We start from the raw sequence: 22,991 nt of genomic DNA, 5'->3' as shown, positions 1-22,991 counted from the left end.
TACTTCAAAGCTTCCTTGGAAAATTTTCTGCAGAGCTCCGAAGCCTGCTTCGTTTTCATAATAATCTAGACTATTAAAAATCTTTATTTTCGGAGACCTTCATAACAATGTTAATGTGCCCTGTAATGTGCTCATGAACCATGAAACAATGTAGTGAGGTAATTTTTTTTTACTGAAATAAAGTATTAAACTGAAATAGAACAGAAGTGCAACTGCATGAAATCTCAGAGCATCAAACAAAGGCCTAAATTAAAATTAAAAAGGTAAATATAAGCTGTGCCAGCCTACAAGGTTATTTGAAGGCCTACTGTATAAACACTCAGACTTCATGAAAAACTTCACACAGCATATGGTATGAATTCAAAATATAAAAGAACGTAAATAAATAGGCTAAAAGCCAAGTGTAGACCATTCACATATAAAACTTTGCTGCAATTGAGGCGAGTCAATAAATAGCCTACACCAGCAAGAGTAAGTGAAGATGCAAAAGAAAACAAAGCAATAAAATCCACACTATTGAGTGTGCATATCGGTGTTACAGAAGCAGGCTCAGTAGCAGACTTGAATATACAGTGTGAATAATACTGACCATGCTGCATAACTCTGTAATGTGACCCCACCCATGTAGCCTACTTCACACTCTAGATGGACACACACTAGATGGACACATTTCAGCTGTTTCAGCCTCTTAAGCGGACTCAGACCAGCGACTCAGCAGTTTGTGTGCATTTGTCTGACGTGAACACGTCAGACAAACTCAGACCCCTCTGAAACAAACCAAACTCAGACCGCCTCAGGTGGCGGTCTCAGCACAGTCCATTTGTGGTTCTTTTGCGGTCTGTTTTGTGATTTGCTGGACACCTTGAGACTTCCCGTACACTGATTCTACGCGGCAGCAGTGACTGTGCTCTTCTTGCATCAGCTACCTCAAAATGTAGCGCAACCAAATGACAAACACATCTGCAGGGGCCATCTTGAAGAAAATTACCCATAATCAGCGGTTAGCCAAAGTGGTACACAAGTATGCATTAAGAGAAAGAAAAGACTAAAATACACAGCAATTTCATGTCATAACAGTGCAAATGCCAGCCTATTTTTAGGTATGCATTCCATTGGGACATTAAATTGCCAAGCATTTCAATCTTTTTGCGTACCACTAACATCAACCCCTGCCCATAATCCAATGTTACAGCAGTGGGATCTGGGTTCTAAAGGAGCTTTGTGTAGTGTGAGACCATCATGTTTAAAAAAGGTGAGTCTTTTAAGTGTGTAACACAAAGTCATTTTGGTAACTAAAACTTTGGTTCATATAAAAGAACTAGATGTGAAAAAAACACACCAGCATACATATCTGTATCTGTCATCTAACCCTACCAGTGCTTATAAAACACACCTGTATCATAACTTACATGTCCCATAGTGCTCATAACACACACACACCTGCATTATAACCTACCTATCCGAAAGTGCTTATAACACACATACACACAACTGTATCATAACCTCCCAATGTCAGGTAATGTAATGGAATGTCGAGGCATTGCCAAATACAGAGGCGACTATGAGTAGGGGCTTGTTCATTTGAATTCTTCACTGGATATGAGGATTGTGAAGAACGGGCAAAAAGAGGACTTGCATCAGAACTCGGCTGCACAGTGTGCGCATATCTTTTCCATAAAAAGTGGAGCTCTGGGGGGGCGGGGCTTGTTTATTTTCTCGTGCTAACAGAGGTCACACCACTGGCAACTAAAAACCCACCTCGGAAACAGGATAAAAAAAAGAAATTGAGATTAAAGATTTCACCAATAAACGAGTCAGTGTTCAAGTCCAGATAAAATAAAATTCTTTATAAACCGACTGAAACGTGCAGGTTTAAATTTAAACCACGTTAGTTTTCCCGACAGCGAGATGCAGTGTTTTTCAGGGTAATTTAAAACAGGCCAGGTCACTTTACCCCTGACAACGGGGCTGGGCTGCTGAGGTATAAATAGATGTCCCAGCTCCGCAAGCGTCTGTGTCTGCCTGACTCACTCCGCTCAGTCCCAGAGGCGGGGGCGTGGCCTCCAAATAAATGTTACCTTACATAAAACCAAATGAAATGTTCGCTCAACACAGAGACCAAGGACACGCAGTTTCAAAAAACTTTATTTGTGTACTGTAAGCGTTCAAATGGAGGCAGGCAGTTCCCTGGACAGCGCTGACAGGAAATCTAGACTATCAGCTCCATTATTAATAATCAGATCCTGCCTGGTTTATAATTAGACACCAGTGTTCCTTCTAGAAAAACACCCTCCCTCCTGCTATGCAGATACTTCCCCTTGCCTGGGCTGTCTCTCCTCTGTAAACCAAGTTTTCTGCTCTATTTCTTTTTGGAGCCACCCCTTCCAGCAGGAGCCTCTAGACCCCACAGAACATAATCATTAGCCTCTTCCTCCTCATCATCACTCACTCTCTCTCGCCTCATCTTCAACTTCTTCCTCATCATCATCACCCTCTTCCTACACACCATCATCACCCTCTTCCTAATCATCACCCTATTCCTCCTCACCATCATCACCCACTTCCTCCTCTCATGGCTGCTACTGGCTGCTGCTGCTCCAGACTCCCAACTGAAGCTCTTGATATAGGCTAAATGAATCGTAAGCCTACGGTTGTGGCTATGGCTTAATCAACACAGGTTCAAGAGGGAGCTGGTTACCGTTCTGGTTAAGTCTTTCGGTGGGGAGGGGGCTGATTTTTTCCATAAGGGGGTCACTTTTCTATACTAGCAAAATGACCCAGGGCCATTTATTTATATAGAAAAGTGACCCTCTGGTCAGTTTTCAATGGGGTCAGGTTTCTATATAGCCTAACACAGGCTTTTCTCTCAGAGTAGGCAACTAGCTTGCAACTGGCATGTTTAATGGGCTATAATAATTAATCGGATGACTAGAACTAGGTAACCACAATATCAGTTTGTTGTGAAGACTTTTAGCTGAAACAGGATAGGCCTACGTGATGCTAGTCCCACCCAAGGCATATTTGAGGTGGGGTTGTAACGTCAGAAACTTACTAATCAATTTAGGCATTAATTAGTTTGATAACTGACAGCGATGCTACGACTGAGTTTTCAAAGCCATTTGTCCTATGTTAGCAATGTTAAGTTACTCCTTTCAAATAGAAAAGTCTCCCCTCTCCCCCCGCCCACTTGTTGACTCTAAACAATTAGCTAATTTCTTGTTTATTTAACTGATGTGGTCTTCAATATTAATTATTCAGGATAAGGCACCAGTGGAAAATATTTAGCTAGGTGGGTATTATTGTATCATCTTCAAAATGTTAATTCCTTGACACTCTAATTACGTGATAGCAGCACGTTGCCCCTGTATCGTACTACGTTAAAGACATAGGTTAGCGATTAAGTTAGTGTGATTAGGTTAGTGATTGGTAACAATGTTAAAAGTCTTTAAGAAACAGGAGGTTGTTGTTGAGTCATAAAAAAAAAAATAGGCTTACAGGTAAATTTAACTGAATGAAAAGGAGCAAGTACCAATTTCAGTGTTTTACCCTCAATGATAGGGGAGGTGCGGGGAAATTTAGGACAGTCATACCAACTCTCCTATAAAGTGCTGGAGAAACCCTTGTGCACGTGTGTGTGCATATAGCCTACATATACATGTATATGTATATATACATACATAATACATAATATACTATACATAAATATAGTGCTCATCAGTTCAAACCAAGTAGTGTAAATGCATTTTTTTTTTGTTGCACTATTTAGCTGTTTAGCCCATCCCTAACAGGGTTTATAACAGGCCATGCATAACAGTCCACTCAAAAAATAAACCCAGTTACAGTTCAGGAAAAGCTCATCACAGGAACTGAAGCTCAGGCTTGTGGGGCCATGTGCGTCCTGTGTGGCATTTACCCAACGCGTTCTACCAAACACGTTTTACTCAACCCGCACCTTGCCAAACACATTCCTTCCCTGGATCTGACAATGCCAGGAAGTCACGCAGTCTGCAAGTCTGAAGCATGCATTTCCACCCGGCATCTGAGTGAGGCACGCTGACACATGGTCATTTCATAAGCTGCTACCAGAATCCTTATTTCACCCCCGAGGATTGCCTTACAAACAGCACATGCATGTATCATGCAAGTGTCACTTTCCTATTCAAACACAGCAGTCTGGCTATGAGCATTAGCCTAGGCCTCTTCAACCCCCCCCCGTTCTCTTCTCTTGACATAAGAATGTTATGGCGCCCAAGTTCCCCCTGAATAACAGCTCTTACACGGCACTGACACGACTCTTACACAACCCGTTCCGACAGGCTGATATGAAATTGCCCATGAAAAGACTGGCTGGAAAAGGCACGGCAGAGACGGCCCTCCCTAAACGCAATGACACGAATGTGAAAGCAGCTCCGGAATGTTCCCAAAAGACTCTCGTTATAGCAACAGGAGGAAACAAAGCTGCCTTCAATGTGTCAGTGCACCTCAGTGCAGATGGAGGAGGAAAAGTGGATGTGTTTTTTTTTCTCGTTTTTTTTTTTGTTGGGGGCGGGGGGTTCATGTTTACGGTGGCATGTATATGGTATATGGCACGTAGGCTATATGGCAAAACTGTTATTTTTAACAGAACACAGAGAATTGGTGTAAAAACACAGATTTTGAAATGTTCTACGGTCCAAAGATGCTGCGTCCTTTCGCTACTGAAACTTGAAACTTCGCTACTGTATGTAGGCTACAATCTCCTTTAAAAAGTGGTTGTATTTCATTTGGCAGCTGTGCTAGTGGAAATGTACCTGGGGCTAACAGAACACTGATGATAAAATCCCTAATGTTGAGCCCCGGAAAAGATAATGTTCACACCGGCTGCATCACTGCTTGCTAACCCTTGTGGCTGCTACTTCAGGCATTATCATTCATAGGCCAATAAAAACATGAGGGTGTATGCTTCCCTTTTACATGAAAACAATAATGGTTAACAAATAATAACCTTACAGTCAACTCCAGGGAACAGTTACTAGCCCTGAGTCTTGTACTCATTTTCATTTTTTGCACTCATGTTCTGTTAAAATTAGGAGAAATAAATATATCGGATATATATATACCATCCAAAATTCAAAATATATTGCGATATAACCTTTAAGCCATATCGCCCAGCCCTAAGTGTAGCATGCCCCATAGTGGAGAGGCAGTGTGATGGTTTGGTGCTGGTACTTGTTTGTGTTGCTTCCCTTTATTAATGTCCAGAGGTTCCCTCCAGCCATCCTGGAGTTCCTGTGTCCCAGTTCAAGTGCTCTCCTAATGCCTGGAAAACTGGACTGAACAGGACTTCCTCCTGTTTCCATTCACATAGTTTATCATGAGAGGCGTTCCTGCTGAGTCAGCACAGAGACCCCCTCCCTCTCTCTATCTCCACCCACTCCTCAACCAAACACTTCCCTAGATAGCCAGGCCTCAACCCCCCCATAATGGTTTAGAACAGATCAAAAGGAATGAATAACAAATCAACAAATCAGACATCTCATCTGGAGGTTAGGAGGTTTCCAGAGCCTGCAGTTGTACAGGTTTTAATGGTCCAACCAGGGCCCTGCAGAGGCTTCCAGTCTCTCTGCATAATAATCAAAAAGGTATGCATACGAGCGACAGATGGCTGTCAGATGTCAGCTGACCTACCAAGAGTTTCCCAGGGACCTGTCAACACTCAAAAAGGAAAACAATTCTACTCAGCTGCACAATGCATGCAACAGCATATCAAAGGCACACTCAGCATGAAATTGTATTTCCCGTTTCTACTCAATGGCAATGCTAAATTTGCAATAAAAGTTGTACAATAAAATGTCTCCATAAACTTACTCTATGAATAGATTATTTTTTTAATCAAAATGTGAACCAACACAGCTGGACATAACTAAAGAGGTCAAACAAATGTGTGTTAAAACAAGATGGTGGCAAGACACAGGTAGCGAAGTAATATTTTGAATAATATATACTGCACCGACAGGTCTCTATACAAGTAAAGTGGGGGAAAGAATTTCTTGTTATTCACTGCAGTTCATACCATATGAAACAGAGCAGAAGGATTCCTGTATGGATCATCTTGCATATGCCTGAGGTCCGAAGATGACACGCATTTCAGAGAAAACAAAATGAAATTTTATGAAGGGCAAGGCGGCGAAGCCGCATGCTGCAGTATTTCCTTATAAAGCGTGACTGGGCTTTGCAGTGTTTAACTCCTCCTGCAGTGAAATGAACGCAGTGATCACATACACCGCACCATCATTGTATGCAGAGCAGCGATTTGCAAAGTGTTCTTGTTTACTTTGATACAATCAGGCCACAGCGTACGTACCACACATTATGCTAACTTGTCGTTTCAAAACTGCTATCGTTGCTTTACAACTCGCAATTATACGAAACGTGCCACTAGTCCTGAGACCGGACTAATACACCATGTTAAAACACACACGCAGGTACCTAGGACTTATACAGCAGAGAAATCTGCAGCAGATTCCCAGATGCAGCACAGTTACCATTCAGGCTAATTGAGCCAAAACAGCTCCGTGCTGTCACACATCCAATTTATGAAACATCAAACATGTGCCTTTAATAGCATGTCAAACTGGCTCGCCTTAGCTGTGTATTTCTGGACATCAACTGCAAAATATGAATAGATTAACGTAATGTTACCAAAGTAACGTTAAAAAAAGTTGCTAGAAAGGTAGCTAACGCTAGTTACCAGTGGGGATGTAACTTTGAGAGTATTTCCACAGAGAATCGTACCGCTTTACTGACACAACTTCACATTCCGACAACCCTTACCTGGTTCTACCGAGTCAATCCTGAAATGTATTAATTAGTCCTGAAAAGCGTCCGTGTTTACTGAAATTCCACAAAGTATAATCCACGTGACACATTTACCAGAGTCCACATTTTGGAGAAAAGGGCGGTAGAAAATGGACAGTCGTGAGGTTATTCCTTATACATCTTATTTCAAGTCCTTGGTCTGTCCCGTTTCCAACAGGCGTGTTCATACCACAGGCGTTGCTTCGAGCTTCACACGGCAAAGGTAGGGTGCATCTCTTTGGAATATAAGGGGTACCGTACAAAACACGATAACCTCAGTTGAAATTGGCAGGCTCCAAACTGTAAGTAGTCATTGAAATCATAAAGTAAACTACCATAATCACACACGAATTTTTTAAACCAGTATATACCAGTCAAATTATGTTTGAAATTAACTGTTATATGTACGTTGCACCCTTTCCTAAATTCACAGTGTTTTCGCACACTTTAATCTGATTGGTTCCCATGGTGGTGACGCATTTATAGGCGTTCCACAGCAGTGACGTACTAATAGGCGGCAGTACAGTAAAATCAAAATACGGTAGTAACTGCAGTGCATTAAAGTCGTACTCATTATCTCCCGTGTTACATCAATAAATAATTATTCGCTGACGCAACCAACCTTTGCCAAACAAGGAGTTCATCTCTGTTAACCAGTTAAAAACGACATTTTGTAAATTCAAGCCACATCCAACCTTTTCTGATCCTTTAAATATTCTCCTCAAGGTAGTCTCTGTACATCCTTGCTTTTGTATAACATGTTGAAGTAGAGTACCACAAAGGGACCAGAGGACAGGGAATGAGGGAGAAAATAACATGCTCATGTTGCAGCAAGCTGAGATGTGATTGGCTATCAAAACAGGACCTGACATTGTTACTGCAGCTCATGACCTTCATGCATCCATCAGGAAAGAGCCTTAATCACACTCACGTGACTTTGTGTTTCTTGATCGAATTTGTGTTTCATAATATCTCACAAATACACATAGCATGAAGCAAATTTAAAAACTCATTCTTAATGCACAAATATCCACCACCTGACGATGGAGCAGAGAATGATGTCATCCCCTTTTCAGTACGCAATTTGTCTGACAACGTGCAGTTCACAACAGGGAGGGTGAATGCAGAGTACATCCCCTGCTCCTTTCCTCCTTTCCTCCTCTCACCCTTGCAGGAAGTAGTGTGGACTAACACACATTGTCATGAGAACTGGGGGGTGAATGCTCAGGTGATTTGGTAGCTGAGCACAGAAAGGTAAGCAACCAAGGCTGTACCACCCTTATACTTTCTCACAAAGAAGAGGCAGTCATTGGTGCTACCTGGGCGCACACACAATGAAGCTGGAATGCATCATTCATTTTTAATTTTTAAAAATATTTCCACCCATGTTCTCCATGACCGGAATACTAGCCTATGAAATTACAAGTGTGTAAACCCCAAGCTAGCAAACCAACTGGCTGGAAGGGTGGTTGAACTTAGTTTCCAAAAAGCAGATTTTGCTAACTAGATAATCAACAATGAAGATGAGTAGATATCGGACTAAAAAGGCGCTCAACAAAAACAGCTGTTTCGGTAAAAAAAAAAATCATATCATGTAAATTCCATGAAAGAAAAATTGGTTGTCTGTACTCTTGTCTCACATTCATCATTTGATCTCAAATGCAAATTCCCTAACAAGTCCCAAAGTTCTGGAAGGCACAGTAAGCCCAGGAGGGCCATAGCAACCCAACACAGATTTTTGATTGGCTACTTCAGGAACGATGGCTGATGCATGTATACTCAGCTCACTGTGAGGAATTGAAAGCTTGCTTGCAGCCCTGTGTGCGTAAGCCTGTGTTTAGCAGGGGTGATTAAACACATGGAAGCTGCCAGCTGTCTGCGTTTCGAATGGTCTCATTGGCTGAAGTCCCCTTTGAGGTGATTAACAGTCCCACACAGTGAGCAGACCTGTCATGACCTCATAAAAGCTGAAATAATGAGCACAGCTACAGACCCATTATGACCTCATAAAAGAGCAGACGGTGATGCTGAGCACATCATATCCATCATGGGCCAGTGTGTATAGAAAAAGTTCAATGAAAGTGATGTACTTTTTCAAACTCGAGAAAACATTATGCAAAAATAAGAAAAGCATATTTTAATATATTATCTTACTCAAGTGTGCTGGAATCATTTCAGAAGTAGTTGGTCCAAAAACAGAGAAAAATTCCTTTTTTGAAACATACCCTTGACGGATGAGGCTTGAGTATACAGACAATAATTCTGATCAGTTGTGACCTGTTTGATGTTAATATCATCAGAAGTAGCTTCCAGCACTCTGGGCCTACGGTATTTTCTTTGCACATCATGATGTTGAGAAAACCTCAGTGCTAGTCCATGCCAAGAGGGTGACATTATTTAAATTCAAGGGCAATCAACACACAATCAAGAAACCTTCAGGCTCATAACTAAGCAGACAGACTCTGGAGAGACCCGCAGCTTAATTTTAGATTTATTTTGAATAATTCTGGGTTAGTAGTAGAATCTGAAATGGCAGCTGGAATTTACAATCTGTAAGATAACTGTCAATGAAGTGTAATGAATCTCATTCCAATAGAAAACATAAAATGATTATACAATAGCTCAAGAAAAGGAGCAACACACTAATCCACAATCTGTTTTGGGTTTTTAATTAAACTGAATATTCAATTTTATGTTATTCCAAAAGGTATAACAAAAACGCTGAATATTAAGTTTTGTTAAAAGAAAAAAAAATTGAAAATATACAAAATCAAGAAAATCTTCAGACTCCAAACTGAATAGGCCACTTTGGTTGGGTGGTGAAATTTTTTTTCACATGCCTTGATTGGTTATCTGACCGGGAATGACAGGAGCACCCCTTCCATCTCCTGTCCATAAAATTCTTGTTCTAAAAGTGAACATGGTGTCTGAAAGTTATGCTGCAGGGATCACACCATACTGAACATCAATCTGATTTTTTGTTGAAGAGTGCCCACTGAATAGGAAAATATATGCTGTAGGATCTGTTTATGCAAAGAGTAGATCAAAGATGATTGGCTGCTTTGAATGAAATCCAGAACTACATCAGATCTGGAGCAAAGTCTGACTTGCTTTGTTTATCCAATGATTTATTTTCTGGGAGCAAATCTTGCCAAATGTCATGTTTTACATATTTTACCAGCTTATTTGGGACAATGCAGATCACCAAGCATTTAATAAAACTTGCAACAAATAAGTTGAGGCATTTGAATTCAGCACGAATTGACCACAACTCCCCCCCACCTCCAGCCAACTCTGGAATATAATGGAGGCATGTAATTCATATCACCATTGTCACAGCCTGGCTCACAGGAGTCTCTGTTCCCAGGGGTTGGGTCCAAGGGGTTGGGTCCCAAGAGTGGGTTCCGAAGAGTGGGTCCCATGGCCCATTGCTTTGTGTTGTGAGGTCAGCTGTCAACTATCGGTGTGTGTGTGTGTGTGTGTGTGTGTGTGACATTAGCCCATGTGACTTGCAGGCTTTATTGGGATGCTTAAGCCTTGGCTCATTAAAGAACACCTGTGCCCGGCTCAGATGCTCTTTGACTTCACAGTAAAGGAAGGCAAACAAAAACAAGTACAGCAGGTTTTTTTTTTGTCTTGTCTGACTCATTTACTCATGATCTCCAAAATGTAAGCAGCCACAATCCAACAACACTGAAGACTACAAGGGTTTCATGTGACCCAGTGCAGCAGCACCAAGCCAGATATTCAGTGTTTTCAGCTACTGACCTCAGCATTTGAGAATCTACATTCCTTAGTGAACATGGCAGAGGAGATAAAGGAAAACGCAGCAAAGGAATGTGGAACATCTGATACTAGGAGGAGGATGACTGAAAACTGTCCAAAGCAGGACACGCTGTAAAAATCACACAGTGTCATACTATGGGCCCCACATGCTTTCTGCTCTGTCACATGGTTTTAATGGTTCTGCTTACAGCCTCATGAAAAACTTGGGAAAGTATTTCACCATCCAGCAATAACAAACTTTCTCTGTGTAGCAGCATTCCTTATAGGCCCTATAAACAACCTGCTTCACACCTGTAGAGCTGAGAGAGCCAGAGAATGCAAATAACTCATCCAGCCACAGTAGTGTACAGCAAAATACACCTTCATGCTGACACTATCATACACACCTGCCAACACACATGCTCAGACATACACCATCACACACAGACATTAACAGAAACACACACACACACATACACACGCAGTGTGTCTGTTTCATAGTACACAGAGGGGAATGGGTTAAGGTTTGGGGTCAGGTTAATGCTACTTACTCAGATGTTTGTCTTTCATGGCTGTCTCACAACCTGTTCTTCCTTTTCACCGAAGCAACAAGGAGCCGTAAGGAGGTCTGCAGCCCAGGGGCTGCAGCAGAACACTGACATCTCCGCTTCTCTCCATCTGTCCCCCTCACTCTTTTCTCCATGCTTCTCTCTGTCTCTCTCCTTCTTTTCTCTAAGATCAGAAGGAGGACCTCCCTAGTCATATGAGACTCCTCCCCCTACCTCTGTAAGCCAGATTAACCCTCGTGCTGCCAGGCCAACGAGACACACAGGAAGGATTATTACCTGGGGGTGAGGTACCACCTGTGGATCTCTTTCAACTCCTTGACCTGAACACTTGGAACAGAGGGTTAACAGCCAGTACCTACCAGCATCACCGAGCGCATTATGACACACACACCAGGATCACCAACCTTCTGCCTTTGACTCAAGTGGGAAAGTAACTTCTGTGACTTAATTTTTTTCCCAGAAAGGAGTAATCATAAAGCGGAACTGATTATAGTATTAATTCATATAAATTACATTGAATAATAGTCGAAGGTATTTGAAGGCAAGCAAATAAACAACCTAAATGAAAAACAGAGGTATAATACATCCCACAGAATGTACACGAGGTGTAAAGCCATGCAGTTTTACCTTGTCCACTGATTAAAACACAACTAGACAGCCATATTGTAAGTGCTGCACTAGCACAGTTGGGTTCAAAGTCACACACCGGCATAATCCTGCCTGCTGAAGAATGCTGGGGAAAGGAGCCAGAGTTAAAGAGCTTATGAGCAGTGAAGGGATCAGAGATCTGTCACTCATTGTGAGAGAGGCCTTCGGCTCCTCCCCCTGCTAGTGCGCTCTGTCCCTCTTCAAAATGGGCTCAGCCAACACCCCGCTTTATCCCTAACCCCCCAATCCAAACTGTAATCTAATCCAAACCCACCAACCCAAATTGTAATCAACCCAAACCCCCAACCCAAACTGTAATCTAACCATAACTCCCAACCAAAACTGTAATCTAATGTAAACCTCCTCTCCCACTGTAATCTGACCATAATCCCCAAACCCAAACTGTACTCTAAACCTAACCCCCAACCCAAACTGTAATCTAATGTAAACCTCCTCTCCCAAACTGTAATCTAACCCTAATCCCCAAACCCAAACTGTACTCTAAACCTAACCCCAACCCAAACTGTAATCTAATGTAAACCTCCTCTCCCAAATTGTAATCTGACCCTAATCCCCAAATACAAACTGCAATATAATCCAAACCCCTCAACCAAAACTGTAATAAAAACAAAAACTTCCCATCCCCAACTGTAATCTAAAGCAAATCTCCCATCCCAAACTTTAATGTAACCCTAGCCCCCCCAACCCAAACTATAATCTAACCCTAACTCCTCCAACCTTAACTGTAGTCCAATCCTAACCTCCAACTATAACTGCAATAATAGTCTGCTTCCCAAAACATAGGAATACCATTTCATTTTATTATTTTCAAATAATAAATCAAATCTTTGAGAAATCCCAGTTTGAACAGTTTGTTGTATAGTCACATTGGTACACATCCAAGTTGACTTGACTGTCTAAGATATCAGAAACAGCAATGAAATGACACTATGAATATTCTGCAAGATTTTGTTTCAAACCTTTCATTTTTACAGGTAGATGACGTCAAGTAGCACCATGTACGGTTGTGTGTTTAAACATACCCATGGGTTACATTTGCATATATTAATGCATAACCCTTTTTTGTTTGCTTGTTCGGATCCCCATTACCTGCTACAGCAATTTTTTCAGGGGTCCACAAAGAACACAAAACAGAATAAAATACAGCGCATGTATAGATGCTTAAAGACATATACATACATAAAACATGGAAATAAAAATATAATTAAAGATACATAAATGCAAGATCACATGATCTTCACATTTATGATATTAATCAGTCACAACCATTCATCAGTCATCTCAGAGTACACTTTTTTTTAAAAATAATTTTTATTTCTCTTTACGATTTGAGTAGGTATGGTATTCCGAATGTTCATTTCTCTGTGCATTTCTCTTTATTTCAAATGATTTGTTCTTGGCATTGGGACTGTGAAGCAACCCACTGTTGCATTGTTATACATACGCCTTGGGTCCTTTGTTCCAATAACCCCTTTAAAGAGGCAGAGAAGGTTCATAGTTAGCCTGTCACACATTCATGTCTGCATAATGCCTCATATTTTGTGTTTCATATGCACACTGAAGAAAACTATGGCATGGCATGACATCACTTCCTGCGAACATGCAGCTCGAAGTCATGCAGTTCCATGCCAATAAAATCAAAACTAGAACAGGCACGTGTGAATTTTTGGAATTGCAGTTAGAATCCTGGAAGCTAACACAGGCTATCTTACAGGACACATATACCCTCCTATGCTGTGCACCAACATCAATATTAAAGTGCTATTAAAGGACCTCTGAGGTGAAGTCTGTCTTCGATGTTCAGTTTCCACTTGTAAACAAATGTCCAACTGCTCAGACAATGGATGCTTTTGCTTAAATTAATAAACTTTAAATTATGCTGTATTTATGGCTGAAGAAGTATTCCGTCCTCTTTGTTGATTTGGTTCGGGTCATGAGCTTTGCTAGAAAAATAAAAATAACAAGCAAATTTATCTCCAAGACAAGACCTATTCACACCAGCATACAAACACAAAAAATATTTTTAAAAAGCCTCACATGAAGTCAAAATCTTAGTTGCAAGCCTTGTATCATGGTGTTAATTGCTGTAGGCTTAATTGCATTGCTATGTGTAAATTCACTGGAATAGGAGTAAATGCCTGGCTATAAGAGTAAATGCATTACTATATGCAGATGTACTGCAATAGGACTAAATCCATTGCTATATCTGTAGATGCATTTCTGTAGGAGGAAATGCATTGCTATATGTGTAGAGACATTGCTATAGGAGGGAACACAGCTATATATATAAATGCATTGTTATAGGAGTAAATGCATTGCTATATGTGTAAATGCATTGCAATATGTGTAAATGCATTGCTATAGGAGTAAATGCACATGGAATAAATAAGCACAGCTCTGAATTTTTCCTGTGTGTCCGCAGGTTAATAACAACCTAAGATAAGCCTAAATGCTGATTGTAGCCCACACATTTTCCTGCTGGGGTGTTGGCCTTTGACCTACCAGTAGGGCCCGTCCTCTGGTTTCTATGGGCAACAGGAGGGCTCCTCCTGCACACAGGAAGCAGGATATGGAGAATGGCAACAGGGCCAGCAGCACTGACCTGGACATCAACACCTGGAAAACACAACCATCAGACACGCCCCTCAGACCTACCCATATCAGACTACGAGACATGCCCGGCAGACATGTGCATCAGACAGAAAGACACACCCCCCTGAATGAAACAAGCACTCAAAAGTCTTTTCGTGGAATTAAAAGAATTACTCTGTGATGTGCATTCCAGCAGTGCAGCCTGTGAAGGCAGTGGTCTGGCAGCTGTTTGAAAGTAAATACAAGCAGAACTTGCAACTCCCGTAGCTTCGACCCACATACTTCCATTGTGCGAAACAGACAACTTTCCGATCCTTGGGGAGCTTCATCAGGTCAGGGTGTTTGGAAGTAGCCTGCATTTAATGGGCGGCAGCTGTGAGATGTAGTTGTGTTCTGGAAGCAGTATTCAGCGGGAGTGAGGTGAATTGGCGAGGTGTAGATGTGTTGGTGAAATGAAAAGATGTGCATACCTGAGCAATGAAAGGTGCGATCATGCCCCCAATTCGGCTAAAGGAAGTGCAGACGCCCAGTCCTATGGATCGCACGGCAGTGGGATACACCTGCAAAAGTCAGGAGAAAAGCTCTATGTGTGTCTGTGCACAGGTAAAGGCTCTGAGTGTGTCTGCACGCAGGTAAAGACTCTGAGTGGGTCTGTACAGAGGTAAGGACTCTGAGTGTGTCTGTGCACAGGTAAAGGCTCTGAGTGTGTCTGCACGCAGGTAAAGACTAAGAGTATGTATGTGCACAGGTAAAGACTCTGAGTAGGTCTGTACAGAGGTAAGGACTCTGAGTGTGTCTGTGCACAGGTAAAGACTCTGAGTGGGTCTGTACAGAGGTAAGGACTCTGAGTGTGTCTGTGCACAGGTAAAGACTCTGAGTGGGTCTGTACAGAGGTAAGGACTCTGAGTGTGTCTGTGCACAGGTAAAGACTCTGATTGGGTCTGTACAGAGGTAAGGACTCTGAGTGTGTCTGTGCACAGGTAAGGACTCTGAGTGTGTCTGTGCACAGGTAGCTCTACTGCACTTGGGCACCCACCTCCGCAGTATAAAGATAAACAACACTGAAATTCATGGAGACCAGGGACCGGATCAGGAAGAGCAGCACTGTGAAGCCAAACCTGGGGAGGAGGAAGCCTCTTCCGTCAGTACTTTATTGGTAAATTGACTGCATTTATATAGCGCTTTTATATAGGTGTCTTGCTCAGGGACACTTTAGCATGCCCAGAGCGGGGATCGAACCAGCAACCCTCCGACTGCCAGACAACCGCTCTTACCTCCTGAGCTATGTTGCCCCTACCCACCAGTACTGACACAGGCTGCCTGTTGTTCGCCTGAATTACACTCTACTGTCAGTACTGACACAGCCTGCCTGATGTTCACATGTATCACATTTTAAAGTCAGTACCGACACAGTCTTCCGTTCTACTGTATTACACTTTACTGTCAGTACAGACAGCCTGCCTGCTGTTCACTTGTATCACACTCTACTGTCAGTATTGACACAGGCTGCCTGATCTTCACCTGCGTTACACTCTACTGTCAGTACTGACACAGGCTGCCTGATGTTCACCTGCGTTACACTCTACTGTCAGTACAGACACAGCTTGCCTGGTGTTCACCTGTATTACACTCTACCGTCAGTACGAAGACTGTTGTCAAATCGGTTAATAGCATTGTGTGGGTGATGCGGTGCTTACATGGTAGAGCAGATGTTGACCAGCATGAAGAAGACCCCTGAGCTGAGCTGTAAGATGACCAAGCTGTATTTCCGCCCCACAACGTTCAGTAAGGCTATGTTCAGTGGAATGACTGCAAAACAAAAATCACAGGGAGACAGTCTTCTGTGTTCACAGATCACATGTACAAAACAACAGAAACTCCATTCAGAATAGCTGTTAAAGCTCTGCTTCAATATCATTGAAATCCTGTATTCTCTCAGTTTGTCTGGAGTAATTATTTTCATGGTTTCAAACTCCGAGCTGACCTGCACAGCCACTGCACCAGAGGAATGCACAGCATGCGCAGCTGGCATCAGATAAACTGCAGGTCTCTGGTCAACCATAATGCTGGTGCACAAGGAGACGAGGACAATCCTGTTGACTATACCCCTCCCTTTCTGGGCGAACCTGCAGCCGTTCATGTGGCATACTGTAGGGGCTGCACTGTCACAATAAGGAGTTAATACAAGACCATGGATTAGGCACTACCTTGTCTAACCCTAAACACAATGAGGCACCGACCTCCCCCCCGAAAAAAATAAAAATCAAGTATATTTTATAGTAGTCTTGATGTGACTAGGCTCTATGACAGCTCACAACCCTCTATGACAGCTCACAGCCCACAATGATAACAACAGACAGTGGGATTTATGCAATAACACTGGTAATAACAGTAATGACTATGCTCAATGACTGTCCTCGGCAGCAATAAGCAGTGGTATTTTAACTGTAGTAATGACAGTAATGACTTGGCTTTATGACAGCCCTAAGCAGTAATATGCAGTGGTACTTATGTAATAACAGTAGTAATGACAGTAATGACTAGGCTCAATGACAGCCCTCAGCAGTAATACACAGTGGTATTTATGTAATAACAGTAGTGACTAGGCTTTATGACAGCCCTCAGCAGTAATAAGAAGTGGTATTTATGTAATAACAGTTGTAATAGCAGTACTGACTAGGCTCAGCAGTAATATGCAGTGGGTTTGTGGTTCTTGTTACTCACGTGCCACCTCTCCCAGGCAGCTGATGAGCAGGGTCTGGTAATCGGCCATGCCGAACGGGATGCAGTAGCACCGCGCCCCCTCCAGGACGTGCTTGACGTGGTGCTCCGGGTCTGGGTCCCTGATGCACAGCAGGTTCTTCTCCAGGAGCTCCGAGCTGCTCAGGACGGAGCCGTAGTAGGCGAAGGATGCCACGAACCTTGGGCCAGCAGAGGACCGGGTTAAACAAAACGCTGACAAAAACTTTACGTAAAAACCGAGACCAGCTGAGGTCTTTCACTTTCAAAATAAGTCGTTTTTTTTTTTAGTAATTTAGTTATACACACTTTCCAATATCAGTTCAGTTGACTCTAGTTTGTAAAATGCATGTACGGTCTACACTGCTCAGATACAGCCTCAATACAGCACTACCAGTCTGATTAAAGCAAAAGTATGGTGAATGAAAGGATGGTGGACTGTCTGCTGCCCATTACAAAAGGTTAAACGCAAAGTTTCATAATGCCATTTGTTTATATAGAGGAAAAAGCAGGTGAATACCATGAATACCACATGAGAACCGACGTCCTTCTGAACGTGGAGCTCACGAGAACGTAAAAGCTTCCCCTGTCGTTCTGCAAACAAACAGCGAGAGCACACGTCAGGTTCTAGGGTCTCAAACGGCCAGCGGAAGCCTTCGGCGCTCGGCGGAGTTTTAATGGCGCACCAGGACGGGCTCCGCCAGGTCCCCCTCCGGCAGGGAGGAGCGGTTCATCTTGGCGATGCGCTGGAGCGTCGCCACCGCGCCCGCCACGTTCCCCGCCGACACGTTGAAGCGGGCCGACTCGGGGATGAACTGGAGGGACAGACGGACGCAGGCATAAACATCGCTGCTGGCCACTAGATTATTATTATTATTATTATTATTATTATTATTAGCAGTAGCGGAGATCTACAGTGCTATCGTCATACTAGCACCTGCTCCTGAAAATTGATGTGTGCCAACTAGAATAAATCATTTAAGAGCACACCTACTAATTGGGCTACATTAGTATGCTCCTAAATTTGGGAACCCACGTGCTCCTGGGAAAAACATGTTAGTGCAGAGGCAAGAGTAGTACTATTATTGTTATTGATAATAATAATAATAATAATAATAATAATAAATCAGTGCACAAACCACTCCGAGGAATGTCATTGTCTTAAATCATCAAGTGCACTGTTCTAATGACAGAATCCTTCTCTGTGTATTTTTTTTTGTTGTTGTACGTATTTGCAGTTTCTGTTAAAAATGCAATTTTACTTCTATGGGCTCTCAGGTTAAAATAAGGTCTATAAGGTTAAACAAATTTAAAGGCAAAAATGTGTGCAGGTGCGGCCCCGCGCGGTTAGACCTGGAAGAGCACGATGAGAATGAGGCTGGGGAGGACTGACAGCCGGATCATCCACCGCCAGCCCAGGACGGGCACCACGGTCATGCCCAGGATGATGATCAGCATGGAGCCCGCCATCCAGAAGATCTGTGAGGAGACAGGCTGTTACCCACAAGCCCCGGCTACTTTCAACTGCTCATTGACCTCTTATATAAACCATAATCCAGCCCTCAAAAAATTCAAAACGAAGACACACAAAAAAAAAGACGCATTATATACTCTCCACATAACATCTAATTACAGATATAGTAAAAACTAGAAATTGAGATATGCTTTATATACGCAGTCTTCATTGACTTATCGACATTCAGAGCAACACACTGTAACACAATTAAGCATACGCACATCTACTCTCATACTAATACACACACTCACACTAGAGCGCACAAACATACATCCATGCAAACATGCACAGCTAAAAACACACACACATACACAAACTAGCCACAGACACACAGATACATGTACGTATGCATACATGCACAAAGAGGCATATACCTACACACATACACACTAACACAAACACACACACACACACACAAATCTGTGCCTTTCAATGCTGATTGTTCTCACTCACCGAGGCCAGTGGGAGTAAATAAGCTCTATACTTTGCAGGAATGAATTCTGTTTTTAAAATATATCTGAAGGAAAAAGAGAAATTATTCAGGGACATGTCAGTACCAAGGGGAATATCATGTAGTCCAAGTGGGCTAAGGATGTATAAAGGTGTATAATAGGCTAATGGCTTCAGTGCAGTGCTAACAGTTTTAGCTCTGGTCTAACAGCCTGAGCAAAATGCTAACGACCTGAGCATAATGCTAATGGTTTTAGTGCTGGTCCAACAGCCTGATCGCAATGCTAACAGCCTGAGGATAGTGCAAACGGTCTTAGCACTGGGCTAATCTAAGGGTAAGGATAAGACCGCTAAACAATGAACAGTTCAGTGCAGCTAACACACTCTCACCCTTGTGAGGCCCCAGCTATCCCACAGCCAACCATGCTGCGGAGGAAGATGAACCAGCCATAGGACGGTGAGAAAGAAGTGAGGAGGGAGAAGTACGCGGACCACACAAAACCGCCAAACACCACCTGTTCCACATCAATGACAACATTGCAAAATTTAAAAAAAAACTTTTCTTTTAAAATGTATGACATGCATTTCATATTATTCATGTCATTCTGTTAGAGTACACACAGACGGGCAGAAGAGTGTGCACCTCAAACAGTATATCTGTAAGGAAACACATTTCCATGCATGTCTGTGATCTACACTGACACCCAGTGGATAAAACAAGAATTACAGGTGAATAGTGGAACACTAACCTTCCAGCGTCCATATCGGTCAGCTATATATCCACTGAACGCCCCACAGACCATGAACCCAAGGAACACCATCTAAAAGAATAAACTAGCACAAATCAGCTCACTATTATGGCTACTCTTTGTTCCAAACATTATGGAGCTCACTGTATCTGAGCTTCAATTGGATACATTTCTCACCGTGGAAACCAGCGCCACCTGCCAGTCCTGCAGATGCCATTCACAACGGATTTCTGGTGACAGCACAGCCAGTAGCATGATCTCCATGGCCTCTATAATCTATATAAGATACAAACACAGTCAAATCCTCACACTCAGACACACACATAGTCACATATGCACACTCAAATAGCCTCTGCAGTAGGATCTACTGTAGACACAAATACACACAAACACACAAATACACAAAACAGACACATACAATAAAACACACACACACACACACACACACACAAGGGGCCTCTACAACCTATAAAACTCACACACAATCAAGCACACAAATACACACACTCAAAAGGCCTTTACATTATATACAACACACATACACACAATACACAATCAGACAGCTCTTCATGCTGTAAGAGCAGACTTATGCAAACATCTTGTACACTCACAAACACATGCAAACACACGTACACTCACTTACTCACTCACACACACACGCACGCACGCACGCACGCACGCATGTATGTATGTACAGTAGGTCTGCACACATGAATTCCAGGCACTTCCTGTTAGAGTGTAAATGTGGAATCACTTTTTTGTCAGAACCAAAGTAACAAAGCAGATAGTGTTGAAAAAAAACTAAGCAACAGCTGCATTACGTTCTTTTACACAGATCCCAGGTTTCAGAAAGCCTAATTCCTTAAGTAAAACAACTAAGCCTTAAAATGGCACAATACATGAGTTTCACACAGGATGTGTTATACCTGACGTCTCCACTTACTTAGAAGCACTTTATAACAATAACTAATGCATAATTGTAATATATAACTGTATGCCAGTAATATGCAACAATGGCAAGATACCACAGATTCACACTTTAAAACTTGTAGGCCTAATAAAATTTTTCGAGATTAACTGCGGTTTATTTAATTAGCCTAGTCTGGGCTGTCGCACTTACATTGGCGCTGCCCATGATGATGAAGAGGAGAACGTGAAACCACCCAAAGCCAATGGTCTCAACTGCTTCTTCAACGCTGTACGTTTTACGCTCTGAAAAGTGACCCATTAATAAAAACACACACAAGAAGGACATTTTAAAACTATAATCAGTGTGGAAATAATCTTTCAATAAACACTGTAACGTAAAATAGTTGGCATGTTAATTTCAGCAAAGGACTAACATTACTCGCTAAATTCGGATTTCATATTGGCCATCAGTATAATGTAACAATATAATATTTAATATCAGGGGCGTGGCTATGAGCTCTGGGTCCGTGAAAGAATATTGTGGGACCCTAGAATCGTCAACACCTTTCACCCCTCTAGCGACGGTCCTGTTTAATATCACCTTTCGGCTCCTCAGGTGTTGCATTTTCGTTGACATATTCCAGTTCTACTTCCTGCAGATGTATGGCGCTCACGAGCTGCTCCTTCATGACGGAACTCTCTCTGTCCACGTTGAAAGGTGGTCCCGTTGCCTAGGCTACAAAATCCATCCTGACTTCACTTCGATGAACACGCAACTTAACGATATTAAACTGTTTGCTGGTCCACATCTGTTACGTCCTTATGCTTAAATAAAACTTCAGTTGTCTCGTTTCCGTCTTTTCTCAACTGAACAGTAATACTAGGCTACGATTGTCAACAACATGTAATATTTAATTACAGGGAAGTTACGGTGGACATGTAGGCACCGGTATGTTGCTTAACCTGCCACGCAGGCTAGCATTAAAAATGAAATCGCAAAAGATATGCCCTACAGTTCTCACTGAAATATCTATCATACAAGATAAAGTACATACAGACATTTCGCGTGAATAGATTCGTGGTGACAAACATTCATATTCAAAGAGCCGTTGTGTTCGCTTTTAATAAAGAAAACGTTGACTACAAATCTACGTTTTAATAACGTGTTTTCTGCCTTTTTCTATGCATTTATCATAATCCTTCGAATTGTCATTGTAGCCTAGTGACTTTGGATAATTGTAGGCAAGACAGTAACATTTTAGAGTTAATTTAACTGTGAAAAGTTTATATGAGTCAAAGAGGGTTGAAATGTACTCTAACAGTCAATTCATCACTAAATGTGTTAATTAATTAATTTTACCCTACGTAAATGCAAACGCAAACGTGAAATATTTAAATTATATTTCCGAGTAACCTATAGAAAGCGCAAACTTACCGGCATTCCCAAGTAACCAAAAATCCGTTCGTTAAATCGTGTATATTTGAGGCATGGCAAAGAGGTTACTGATTTTCAAGCCGTTCAAGGTAATATGCACCTGTACACAACCAGGAAGTTAGTAGTGTTCTTAAAGGGGTGTGGTGCATATTGTGAAGCTCAAAGCAGTTGAGCAAAACCTGAAATTCTGACTGGAATTATTTTTAACCCTCCTATTGTGTTTGATCCATTTCATTTTTTAATGTAAGGTTCCTGAAATACTAGAAAACGCCTATTTTTCCTTTGGTGATCATGGACATGTATGGAGTTTTTTCACTGTGTTATTAATAGAATCACTGAAGGGTGACTAAAGAGTGCTCATGTTTTTAATATTTTTAATAGAAACAACAACAACAACAACAATAATAATAATAATAATAATAATTATTATTATTATTATTATAACCTATGAATATCTATTCAGCCTTATAAGCCTTGTCCATGTCTCTGACCTTATCTCTGTACCTGTGGTCCCTGAGTTTCATTTCCCCTGTGAATGAGACCTTGGTCTCAGTGGGGCTCTTCCTACCAAAATGTATACATAAATACGTACATAAATCCAAAGTGCTGAATAAATATAAATGAAAGATGAAGCAATATGCCCACCAGTTGGAGTCCAAAATTTGTACTTCCTGTTCACTTCTGCACAAAAGTTAGCAGGGGTAATCAATGTAGTGGGAAAATTACAGTTCCAAGATTTCTTGTGGGACATGTTTGTAGGA

The 22,991-nt window shown here is 41.9% G+C and overlaps 2 protein-coding genes across 8 annotated transcripts in view; both read right to left on the bottom strand.

The window, feature by feature from the left end:
• The window catches only part of mical3b (microtubule associated monooxygenase, calponin and LIM domain containing 3b), a 35,681-nt gene extending 28,399 nt beyond the window's left edge, over positions 1-7,282 (bottom strand). For 2 of the 4 annotated variants that reach the window (XM_064344478.1, XM_064344479.1), the window contains exon 1: positions 6,814-7,282. The gene's annotated coding sequence lies outside the window, so the exon portion shown is untranslated. The remainder of the gene's footprint in view (positions 1-6,813) is intronic. The other 2 variants (XM_064344480.1, XM_064344481.1) reach the window with 2 other exon arrangements.
• A 5,338-nt stretch (positions 7,283-12,620) lies between these two features.
• Positions 12,621-22,375, bottom strand: svopl (SVOP-like). 4 transcript variants are annotated; one of them, XM_064344474.1, is made up of 16 exons: positions 22,231-22,375; positions 21,397-21,531; positions 21,007-21,098; positions 20,064-20,162; positions 19,887-19,958; positions 19,528-19,652; positions 19,141-19,204; positions 18,525-18,650; positions 17,858-17,986; positions 17,692-17,765; positions 17,157-17,353; positions 16,130-16,241; positions 15,469-15,550; positions 14,903-14,992; positions 14,343-14,456; positions 12,621-13,783 (listed from the first exon to the last, which is right to left on the bottom strand). In XM_064344474.1, exons 2-16 carry the CDS (start codon positions 21,482-21,484, stop codon positions 13,772-13,774), a joined length of 1,476 nt encoding a protein of 491 aa, XP_064200544.1. In that variant the 5' UTR covers positions 21,485-21,531; positions 22,231-22,375; the 3' UTR covers positions 12,621-13,771. The 4 variants fall into 4 exon arrangements, 3 of the variants coding, with proteins under 3 accessions (XP_064200544.1, XP_064200545.1, XP_064200547.1); XM_064344475.1 differs by having other exon boundaries at positions 21,397-21,604; positions 22,231-22,354; XM_064344477.1 differs by having other exon boundaries at positions 21,397-21,549; positions 22,231-22,334.
• Positions 22,376-22,991: the final 616 nt, after the last annotated feature.

Source organism: Anguilla rostrata, chromosome 7, assembly GCF_018555375.3.
Source record: "Anguilla rostrata isolate EN2019 chromosome 7, ASM1855537v3, whole genome shotgun sequence".
NCBI classification, from domain to species: Eukaryota; Metazoa; Chordata; class Actinopteri; order Anguilliformes; family Anguillidae; genus Anguilla; species Anguilla rostrata.
This window is presented reverse-complemented; position numbering and strand designations above follow the sequence as displayed.

What these genes read in the sequence shown, in the direction of transcription:
- svopl (XM_064344474.1), bottom strand. Translation starts at nt 21,484, where the DNA reads ATGAAGGAGCAGCTCGTGAGCGCCATACATCTGCAGGAAGTAGAACTG. An exon ending in ATTTACTCCCACTGGCCTCG is followed by an intron (nt 18,651 to 19,140) that starts GTGAGTGAGAAC and finishes GTCTCCTCACAG; the next exon opens with ATCTTCTGGATGGCGGGCTC. An exon ending in GTCAACATCTGCTCTACCAT is followed by an intron (nt 15,551 to 16,129) that starts GTAAGCACCGCA and finishes CCTCCTCCCCAG; the next exon opens with GTTTGGCTTCACAGTGCTGC.